Below are 11,839 nucleotides of genomic sequence, written 5' to 3'. Positions count from 1 at the left end.
TTGACTGCCTAAGATGTTACACTTTGATTTTCACATTTAATTACTGTACAACTTACTCAGTCTTTGCTCTCTCTCCTCCCTGCACCCCCCGTGCTGATGGTTTGAAGTGAGGGGGTCAATACTTGCACTCATTTTCAAATATGTGTTTCCACTAATGACACGTTTGCAGATATCAGGAGGGGAAGATGACAGTGAGGTAACATGTGCTGCCACCGTCCTTCCTGTAGCCGCTAAACCTGAGAAACCTCGACGACTCCGCAGCAAACGGTCAGCCTAATTACAGCTGCAAGGACCCCTGTACTTTCTTCCGGGCCCGGAGTTTTTCAAGTGAGCAGACTTGTAGCCATAGCAACTTGTGAGAAATCCAGCGAAACCTGATTATCTAAAAATTCACCCAATAGAAATGCAGGCTGCGACTTTGGAACCGTGTACCACTCTCGGGTCCAGCTAAGGATTCCAGCTGTTGATACCAAAAATGTAATGGGGGTCATTATTGACCCGCTCGGTTGGACATTAGCTCTTAGTGATGAGCATGATGCAGGAAAGAGTCATAAACACGTGGTAACCATGGACCACAACGAACCGAGAAGTTTCCCAGCAAACTGCAATATAACATATCGACGATGTCGCAGATGCCTGGTTTAAGAAAGTAGGAAGCACACTCACAATGGGTGTAACTGACACCACCAACGAGCCACAGATGTGTGGAAGGGAAAACCTGTCCTCAGATCACGTGAACTTGAGCAGCAGAACTGGAAAGGACAGTGGCAGAGGCCAGATTTTTGGGATGGCGAGGGCGGGAGGAAAAGCTCAGACGTGACACCCAGAACGAGTGCAGCGGATCCTCTGAATGGAGGTGGAGCCAGACAGCTAGCGGGCTGGAAGAGGAGAGCCGACATTGTCGGAAGAGGATGGAAACGAGCCGGCACACGTACATTAAAGAGGTGAAACCAGAGGAAGTAGCGGCGTCAGTCTGGCCCTCAGATGTCACACGCTCTGCTGACGCGCAGCTTAATCCCCCTGCTGATAGGCTTAATAGCCAGCAACACAGCAGCTAGCAACCGCTAATGTGTGTCATCTAATTAAACCCCGACTCCAACCTACAAACCTCTAACGAGGGCTATGTAACACTGTCAGTGTAGGACTTGATTATAATTAGCACTGCTATTTTCGAATAATATTTATTCTATCTGCGTATCTCTGCTGATTTGATTATAAATTCCGAAAATTAAAAAACGATGTAGCTACAATGGGTGGCACTGTGACTCAGTGGTTAGCACAGAAGTCACAAAGCTCTAGGATGCCATGCTGGCGCCGTTTGTCAGCTGCGTGGGTCTGCTCCTGCTGTCAGGAGGCATGGAGAGCTAGTACCCCACCCTGGGGGAGGGGCGAGGCGGGGTCCTGGGAGAGACTCCGGGCTTTCTGCAGTCCTGCACTGCGCAAATAGTTATGGGAATGGGTGTAAGAGAATGTAATATGTGAATCGATTTAATGAGTATTGTAATGTCAAAGTGTCCATTGTCTATTATTTATTGCTACTAGTTTGGCTGAAAGGGCAGCATTCCAATGCACCTGTTGCATGTGGCCAATAAAACATGTAATAAAACAACAAAAGGAATATGAGGAAATTAAAAGTGAGCAATATAGCAATATAGTCAGCATATAGCCAAAAGTATGCAGACTCAGAGGAATTGGCTAAATCAGCCACCCCCATAGGTGACACAGATATACTTGGGGCCACACCCATGCAATCTCAAACGCTGGCAGCAGAAGGGCCGGTCCTACCGAAGAGCTATGCGACTCTCAAAATGACATCATCAAGGGACGCCATCTTTCCAACAAGTCCGTTCCACAATATTTCTACCCTGGTAAGGCTGCATTGGTCAACGGTGAAGTGATTGTGAAGTAGAAACATTTCGGCACAAGTTCAGCTGCGAAGTGGTAGCCAGACAAGTGCACAGAAAGGGACCTGATCACCCAACATCGACACCCAACACGAACGGCAACAAATCGCATCAGCAATGTTCCAACATCCAATGGAAAACCTTCCCTAAGGAGTTGATGCTGTTATGGCAACCAAGTACAACCAACTTTACAATTAATACAATTAGTTTTGCAATGAGATCTCAGAGAATCTACATCCACATACCGCTGGCCATATAGTGTGCATCTAACTAAATGATCTTGTTCGTCACCAGATTGAGTTTCATGAATTTCTGTATAAAGAGAGATCTGGTCCTTCCTCCCTTTTCTGGGACATTCCACCATCTCCGGTCTCCAGGAAGCATTTCTGTTTTAATCTTCGCTGGACATCAGCAGTGTTACTTTCTGTGTTCTGTAAACTTCTCAGATTTTTTTATCCGGAGACATTAACAGGACGAGAACCCTGAGATACTGAGATATGAATGGCTATCTTAATTATTTTCAATGAATACTAATAATCTAGATTTTTTTCGTAGTTGAAGCTTTAATGAATTTGCAACATGTAAGCAGCACTTACATAATTACTCACTAATCATACGTCTTATATGGTGTGAAGATTAAAGAGTAAAATGTTTTGTTAACCTTGACCTTTTCAAGCACATTATTCAAAAATAGTAACACTTTACTTGACAGGGCACAAATAATATAATATTATGCTTTTACTTATGCATTAATTAACCATAAACTGTCTGTTACATACTGATCTCATGTTCATCATTAAGGAATCTTGACACATCTCAGGCAATTACTATATCTGTTAATTCTACAAACCTTTGTATACTACTGAAGGGACAAGTAATGAAGTAGTAAGTGAGTTACTATGTATTTGTGGCCCCTCAAATAAAGTGTTAACCAAAAACTTAAAAAAGAATATGGTATGGCTTTGAAAGAAAACCAACATCACACGTGTGCCTTTGTGACTACTTAAAATTTAAAAGCCTCTCCCGTTAAATCAGAAAGCTAGCTCTTGTATTGTCAAGTATGTTGTGGGTGATCATGTTGTTCTAAATATAGCAGACTTGTTATATTTCTATGTGACATTTATTTCTGCATTTACGTTAAAATAAAACATCTAGGACCATCAACAGCAATTAAACTTTCTTCATCATCAAAGAAAAAGGCTTTGCAGCTTGTAGTGATACAGGCCAAGCAGGGGTCAGTCCAGGAGTCAAAGGTCAGGTGACTCCCACGCCAGACTGAAGAAGTGACAAGAGGAAACAGGAGAAGTGGTGCGCAGACTTGGCTGGAAGCTGCAGGTTCAACACATGTGCAGTGACCTTCTTGTTATTTTGCTTCCTTTTCTTATTATAGCACCTAGTTTAATTCTTTAACCGCTGTGCCACCTGCTGTCTCACATAAATATATAAGATGGAGTTAAGTTTAGCCAGTGCTTTTGCGGAGAATGACCTTCAATGCCCAACGCTTCAACAGCTGCATATTAACTGCTTCAGCTCAATACCCAAGTGCTGTTAACAACCCCGATTAGGGCTGTAAGAGCTCCCCGCCTCCCACTGACACACCTGTGCGCTGGGTTTTCGCACGGTGACACTGGGGGAGGGAAACACGAGGAAATTAAGACGTGAAGAGAGAGACCGTGCCGTCTTAGACCATTTACTTGAAACGAAGGCATGGAAAGTGGGTATTAACTGCCACCCAAAGCCATCGGCCAGCTGTATAACCAGAGGGAGCCAATCAAATTTCAGAGGATGCAAGCACAATTTTCAAAAACATGCCGGGGAAAAAAAAAGGACGGTTATCAGCACCTTGCACAACTGCTTGGAGTAAAAGGATAATTGCAATGTGAAGAGCAGAATCGCTTCCATTCCCATCAATATGAAAGCAGCTTTAAACTAACACGAGGGATGTGTTTTTGTCAGATACAGCCCGAAAAGGTTGGTCTTTCTAACAGGTGATAAACAATCCCTTCCCCACTTCTTTGTGGACACTGAAGACAATTATACTGCTAATTAGCATCTGAAGAGTGGAAGTTACAGTAGAAGCTTCACCGATGACCTATAGTGGAAAATATTATTTAACTTGGCGAAAAAGGATCAAGCCAACACAGAGGAGAGATGATACATTTACTCTGATTACTGTGGAAATTAGTGTGAAATATAGTTATTCTGGATAAACAGGGGCACAGTCATGACTGTATTGTTGTCCTTAGATGATTTCATGTTGAGATGAATTTAAGAGCAGGAAGGAGAGAGGGAGGGAGGGCAGAGGCACCAGGCTGTGATGGGTTCTGCCCCACGGTGGGTAGAGACTTACACCCCCCTGGCACATCCCAAGGGTGGTTCTGCACAGTCACGCTGTGCCTTCAATGGCATAAAAATGCAGGAAAGCCTTTTTCATGAGCCAACAGTTTTTTTTTTTTTTTTTTTTTGATTTTCAGATAAAATGATTCAAGCTGCTTGACTCGCATACCTAATTAGGAAAAATTCCCTGAAAACCTGGAATTGGGGGCTGCCTGTTGACAAGCAGAAATGTGGAGTGTGCCTTCCCTGCTGGGCACACCGGCCATTAAGCATCCCATAATGAGTCCGTCTGAGATGTTGCGACCCTTTCGAGTGCCGAGGGTAGCTAAGCAGCATCGTGAAATTGTTTATTCGCTCAGCAGGATACTGTTAAAATCTAACATTATTTCTGAAGCTTGTGATCCGGAACCTTTATCGCACCTGTATGGTTAGATATTAAATGCAAACCAATAGTCGAAACAAGGGCTGTCTTGCGTAAGGACTTGAGAAAAGTGCATATATGTACTAGTGATCCTTTAGATTCACGATTCAACGATGTCTGGATGGCGTGGGGATCGGGCAAGCTGAAGAACGGGACCTAACCACTAAAGTCCACAGCTGCCAGCTAGATGCTATCAATCCCCGACTCATCGCTGTGGCCCTGAGGTCGCTGTGACTCTGTGACATTTCCCCCCTGGAGCCTATTGCACTCTGCAGGCTCTTACTGGGATATACTGCAGTAAGCTGGTCTAGATGACTGCATCTCCTTGGGGTTATATTCCCCATCTGGTTCACGTTTTGGGGTTTTTAAGCTCCCGTCTCTCAAGCTGGGACAATGGGCCTCCCTCTTCCTGTTACCGTAGTTACACACCGCATCAAATCACGAGCCAGAGTATTAACACATCCCTCTATGCCTTCATGGTGTTCCGTCGCATGTAAATAGTATGCTATGGTAATGATTGCTCTTTCAAGAAAGATCAGGTTACATCAGTGGAATTACCAAAGTCTTACAAAATGTGTATATTGACACATACCGAAGTTCATTGCACGTGTCTCTACAGATGAGCCAGAATTAATGATTCTACCGCTTAATTGTATTCCCTCTGGGTTTAATTAATGGGAAAGGTGGTTCGAACTCACAGAAAAATGGTGTGAGAAGCATTTTAGTTATGGCAGTGAGCTGAACTGTGTGACATCAACAGAAGTCAGGATGGACGGGTTAAGTTGAGGTTAGGCTCATGCGGGGCTTAATGGAGAGGAGAAAGCATGGAAGATATCACTCTATAATGTCAGACACGGCTGAAGGAATCAGCGCAAGCATCCCTGGTCACCTGACTCTCTCCCTTCATGTTTTCATAGCCAGTCTGCTTTGGTGGATTAAATGCAATGATTCCTCTTGGGGAGAAATCAAAATGGAAACAGACCAGGTGCCTTGAGTAGGTTGGTATGTCTGGAGAGTGCTGCTGTCCGACCAGAAACGAGGACTTCTACCAGTAATCAACAAACTAACAAATGTAAACTGCAATTATGCAGGGTGCCTGTGATCAGGAAATCTGCAATAAAAAAGTGAGAAACTCACTGAGCCAGAACCTGTAGGCTGTGACCACGGATCATCTGTTGGAAGACGGGAGGCTCTGACATGGCCTGAGATGACGCAGGAAGGGGAGCGAGATGGGGGTGCAGTGCAGCCTGGAAGCACATAGGACATTCAAGTGACGCGTTTCCATCAAGTGCGGGGTGTAGGGCAGAACTGTCCCTTTATAGTGATTCATCAATAATGTGGCCAATATAGCTGTGAAAATAAAGCGATTCATGGGCAGGACGGGGAGAATCACACAAGGACGCGTTAATGTTAGGCCTGTGTATTAAGCTGGAGAAATAAGGAGAATCTGAGGTTTACCCAAGAATTAAACCTCAGTGTGTTAAACCCCCTGTCTGACCAGAACGAGCAGCTGGAAGGAGAATGGAAACTTCAACAGGTACATCCACATTGGAAACATTGTCCCCGTGACACGGTCTTTTCATTGCTGAAGATCCATCCCCTTTGTTCTTCTGCAGACCATTAAATTGTACTCATGTCGTTCACCAGATTTAAAGGTCTTTGTATGCCGAGTGTTAATGCGTGCATTGCTACAGCGATCCTTAGCAGCAAGGCCGTGGTAAGCAATTAACAGCATCTGATGGCTGAATTAAATGCTGAACAGAACTCTTTTATTTACACGTGTTTACTTTAGTGGGACTAATCACATTGCTGGATTTGAGAAGCTTTCCTCTGATGACCGCAGAGGGACTTGCTGACAAGGCAGATCCTGTGTACGGTGCAGAGCCGAGCAAAGCGCCACAGCACGCGTGCCACCGCATTTAAATCTCAGAAGAAAACACGGTGAGAAAATTGCCTTGCAGCTCTTTTCAAAGGGTCAGTGGTCTAACTGCCATTTTACCAATTTCATGATCCCCTGCTGTTAGCGAGATGCATGCCGTGGTGTTAACAGGCATTATCAGTTGTAATGTACTCGGGAAGGTTTACAATTTAACTGGTGTTCAAGGTCGTATGAAAAAGAGCAATGACTGATCCAGGGATGGCAGGAGTGGTGGACAGGCCACATTAACAGGTACATCTAAAGGCAAACGGGATAAGGACTTATAAGAAGGTGTAGGACCTGAGGGTTTGAAGGTCCTGCACGTTGTCTGTGAGACCGCGTCACACGGCTGCCCTGGCGATTTCCTGCGAGTGCCTTGGCACAGCAGTGGAGCTATTTTGGGGACTCAGGAAGTGTAGCGTCTCAGACGTACATCAGAGCCAAATGAAGTCAACAGAAGCTCAGCTGCTCGTTCAGCACGCCAACAGATACGTACACAAGCTCCTCTATAAACAGTCGGAGAGACATGGATTCATGTTAAACAAGACTGCATGCTCAAAAGCAAGCAGACAGCATGTGCATATTCATTAAGACAGATTTCGGGCTTAGTGTCGGACACAGCAGAGTCTGAATTTAGCATCGCCTTCAAGCTCAAATCTTCAGTGAGTGGATCACTCAGTGTGAAGGGTCTCCAGAGCTTTTAATCTCTTTCCATGTCCTGATGAGGGCTATTTTCTTCCCACGAGCCCTTTCTTCTCAAGCCCTTATCGTCAAGAATGGTGTGTTATCGAGGCCAGGAATGACCGCGGGGCATCCAACGCAGATGCGGAACGTGAGATACAGAGCTATTTGGAAGAAGCACTCGGAGGAGTTTTCACCTTCGCGAACACGAACGTGAACACAGGCAGCGCGTGCTGGCAGCTCTACGGTCAGCAATCCCACGCAGGCCCAAACGACAAGCTCCCCGTTTTCCCGGCCAGTGGAAAAATCCAATGTCATATGACATTTTCGAAGCCTTGAGCCTGTTAGGACTTTACAATCTTGTCTGTATCCATAAAGGGGCCGTCGCCAGCACAGTGACTTGGCACATTCTAGAATCTGGCTTCTGTAGTTTCTGCAGCTCCTCAGAGTTACACTTCAGCTACACACCCAACTGTTTTTACTTGCATACAGTCAGAGGTGTGACTGTGACGGGCTCAGACTGTGAAGCTGAGAGATTTCAGTCTGTCCGCAGGGGGAGACTGAGGATTGTATTTCTGCAGTCCCACAGAAGCACAGAGCTCTGAGGCACTCACAGAAGACCACCATGACGACTCCACAGACTGTACTATACTCACAAGCCAGATGTGCCTTTTTTCAAGCTACAGAAATATTTACTGTTTAATGATCAAGAAGGTCATCCTGGGGAGGAAAAGAAAACATAAAATTTGCTTCCAAAATGGCAAAGTTATTAGTGTAAGAGGCTAAGAGGGACACTGAGGGTCTGAGCCACAGCCTGCTATATGAGGCTCCCCGTAAGTCTGTCTGTGCTGAGCCACAGCCTGCTATATGAGGCTCCCCGTAAGTCTGTCTGTGCTGAGCCACAGTCTGCTATATGAGGCTCCCCGTAAGTCTGTCTGTGCTGAGCCACAGCCTGCTATATGAGGCTCCCCGTAAGTCTGTCTGTGCTGAGCCACAGCCTGCTATATGAGGCTCCCCGTAAATCTGCCTGTGCTGAGCCACAGCCTGCTATATGAGGCTCCCCGTAAGTCTGCCTGTGCTGAGCCACAGCCTGCTATATGAGGCTCCCCGTAAGTCTGCCTGTGCTGAGCCACAGCCTGCTATATGAGGCTCCCTGTAAGTCTGTCTGTGCTGAGCCACAGCCTGCTATATGAGGCTCCCCGTAAATCTGCCTGTGCTGAGCCACAGCCTGCTATATGAGGCTCCCCGTAAGTCTGTCTGTGCTGAGCCACAGTCTGCTATATGAGGCTCCCCGTAAATCTGCCTGTGCTGAGCCACAGCCTGCTATATGAGGCTCCCCGTAAGTCTGTCTGTGCTGAGCCACAGCCTGCTATATGAGGCTCCCTGTAAGTCTGTCGGTGCTGAGCCACATCCCAACAACTCTGAAAATGAACCTGGAGGCTCTGGTTATGATAGAAAGCATTGTTTTTTTGGCTGTCACAGTCTTTTTACACAAGGCGTACAGTTAATATTTGCAAAAGATAAAATAACAAAAAAGAACAGCCTAATGATATCAGTTTCATAGGAAATGAATACTTTTATATAGAAATACTGGAAATAAATTTGTATGGATGATTAAGAGATAAATTCATTACTCAAAATAACATTTAAAAACACTGCGGTACACTGTAATTGTTTATTCATGATTTAATTTTTTTTAGAGATTTCCAGAACAGCTAATATATTCTTTATATGACATTATCTTATTATACTGAGAGATTTCCTAATTAGCTAATATATTCTTCAGAGTAAAAACACGCCTATCTGGAATATTCGTGGGTAAATTTACATTTCTAGATTAGTGCTTGAATTAAAAAGGGTGGGCTGTATGAAATATCATCCATTAGGCCTATTTATTATGCAAAAAAACAATACAAACAAACACAGTCTTTGGAAGTCGTGTCAGTGTACCTTTTAATTTTCACCGCAGGAAGTAATTGGTAACCCAGAACTACAACTGTCTGGTTCATGAGGGAGGGAGAGACAATGCAAATGAACAATTGTGCCATGTCTTTGTCTGCCAAGTCAGAAGCGTTGCCACTGTGGGTATTTAAGTAATTATTCAGCAGCGAGGGCCTCCAGGGACTCATTTTCAGCTAAAACAAGAAGAAAACGGCCCAAACAAACCTTGTTTGTTCATAATTGATCCACGGAGAAGCTTTCATAGACCGAAAAAATTACGTAAATTAAACAGCAGTAATCTTGAGTTCCATTAACTTTTGTCCTTGATGATAATTAACCACTTTGTTACACACAGAGCGACGGCACAGAAACAAAGACGGACGCGGTCACACTGGGAGTACGGTGGGCCGTCTCTGGCTGAAGGAGAAGCCAACAAAAGGGCAGTTGATTCTGAATAGTCTCCCGTCCCCCTCGCTCACAGCCATCGGGGGGTGACGGCGAGGGCCGCGTTGAAGGTGACCAAGCCCGGGTGTGTCCCTCGGTGAACCAGAAGCAGGGACCCCGCCTCGCTGATGTGGCCGGCAGCTACCATCCCGCGGGCCGCGGCCTCCACGTCCCAGCCGTTCTCCCTGTGGTGCGTCAGGAGATGGTCGACCAGGTGCGGGTACAGGGCGCTCCCAAAGCACTCGGTCAGCAGGTCAGCGTCCAGCAGCAGCGACAGCAGCTCGGGGTCGCAGCTCGACTCATTCACCTGAAAGAAGCAGAGCCAGTGAGACGGCTCCTGACACCAGCTGAAAGCTGATTGGCCCCCGGAGTGCCCCCTTACCTGTCACTGACCAATTCAAAACATATCATTGGCTAATGAGAAAGTCAACCCAACTGTATGAATTATGGCCCCCTCTTTATGCCTCCCAGCTTAAAAAAAAATAAAATAAAATAATTTAAAAATCGTAAAATTGTCCATGATCATGGTGTCGCTCCTTTGGCCACTCCGAAACTTCACTCCAGCTTAACAGTAAGGCAGTACATAAGGTAAGCCACAACACTATGACATCATGCGATATCCCTCTGCGTCATTCAGAGGCACCTGATGGCACTCTGCATCACTTGGCGCGACCTGAACGACCTTGGCGAGGCTTGGAATCATACATGGTCGATGTGATTTGCCTCCAGCGGGCAATGGGTCATTCTTCAGACTTCTACTTGGGTTCTTTACTTGGTGACTGACCGGGCGAAAGCACTCGAGACTATTTACCGACAATCTGGTTGCGAGCCGGGACAGCATTTCTGACCCTTACCATGTCCCCCGGGTAACACGAGGACCTGCCCAGGCTTGCAGTTATTTTGTGATGACTTTCTTTTCAACATAAATTATCTGGTTGAATGCTCAGAAGCCTCTACCTCAGCAGCTGGAAGCCCTGCAATAATGAATCGTGCTAAATTTGATCAATGTGTGTCAGTGGTAGGGGGGCTGATGCAATCTAGGTAGGAAAAACAGACCAGCAGCCAGCAAGGAAATCTCAAAAACAAATCACTTAGAGAAAAACTGCTCTGTTTGGAAATTTAACAGCAATAACACATTAATATAGAGAGCAACCAGCAAATCTGAAATATGATACTTCTCTGTATTTATCCATCCTGCCATTTCTCCATTCCCGCTTGTCCTATGCAGGGTTGCGGGGGGACCGCAGCCTAACCTGGAAGCAGCGTTCACAAGGCGGGGAATAGCCCAGGATGGGGCGCCAGCCCATCGCAGTCCTCAGTATTTATATCCATCCGTTTTGCATCAATGCTACATGGTTGCTGTGAGCCTGGATCCCGTCCCAGGAAACACAGGGCACGGTGGAGGGGACACCCCTGATGGGCCGCCAGTCCATCGCGTGGCACAGCCTGACACACAGCGTCACGCATTATGTTCGATTTAGGGACGCCAGCTCACCTGAGCTGAAGCTACCACTCCACCCTGAAAACATACCGCACGGAATTGTAAAGAAAGAAACTTAACAGGTAGATAAACGTCATACGCCGAAATGGAAACGAACATCGCTTTTAGATCCACTCCTGCATATGATATATATACACTCACCTAAAGGATTATTAGGAACACCTGTTCAATTTCTCATTAATGCAATTATCTAATCAACCAATCACATGGCAGTTGCTTCAATGCATTTAGGGTAGTGGTCCTGGTCAAGACAATCTCCTGAACTCCAAACTGAATGTCAGAATGGGAAAGAAAGGTGATTTAAGCAATTTTGAGCGTGGCATGGTTGTTGGTGCCAGACGGGCCGGTCTGAGTATTTCACAATCTGCTCAGTTACTGGGATTTTCACACACAACCATTTCTAGGGTTTACAAAAAATGGTGTGCAAAGGGAAAAACATCCAGTATGCGGCAGTCCTGTGGGCGAAAATGCCTTGTTGATGCTAGAGGTCAGAGGAGAATGGGCCGACTGATTCAAGCTGATAGAAGAGCAACTTTGACTGAAATAACCACTCGTTACAACCGAGGTATGCAGCAAAGCATTTGTGAAGCCACAACACGCACAACCTTGAGGCGGATGGGCTACAACAGCAGAAGACCCCACCGGGTACCACTCATCTCCTCTACAAATAGGAAAAAGAGGCTACAATTTGC

The 11,839-nt window shown here is 45.8% G+C and overlaps 1 protein-coding gene across 3 annotated transcripts in view; it reads right to left on the bottom strand.

Moving 5' to 3' along the window:
• Positions 1-9,189: 9,189 nt before the first annotated feature.
• nbas (NBAS subunit of NRZ tethering complex) overlaps positions 9,190-11,839 on the bottom strand; it is a 128,406-nt gene continuing 125,756 nt past the window's right edge. For all 3 annotated transcript variants that reach the window (XM_072702986.1, XM_072702987.1, XM_072702988.1), the window contains one exon: positions 9,190-9,953. In XM_072702986.1, coding sequence (XP_072559087.1) covers positions 9,678-9,953 — 276 coding nt within the window. In that variant the 3' untranslated portion in view covers positions 9,190-9,677. The remainder of the gene's footprint in view (positions 9,954-11,839) is intronic.

This window comes from Paramormyrops kingsleyae, chromosome 19, assembly GCF_048594095.1.
Source record: "Paramormyrops kingsleyae isolate MSU_618 chromosome 19, PKINGS_0.4, whole genome shotgun sequence".
Taxonomy (NCBI): Eukaryota; Metazoa; Chordata; class Actinopteri; order Osteoglossiformes; family Mormyridae; genus Paramormyrops; species Paramormyrops kingsleyae.
Note: the sequence above shows the minus strand (reverse complement) of the source record. Positions and strands in the feature narration are given on the sequence as shown.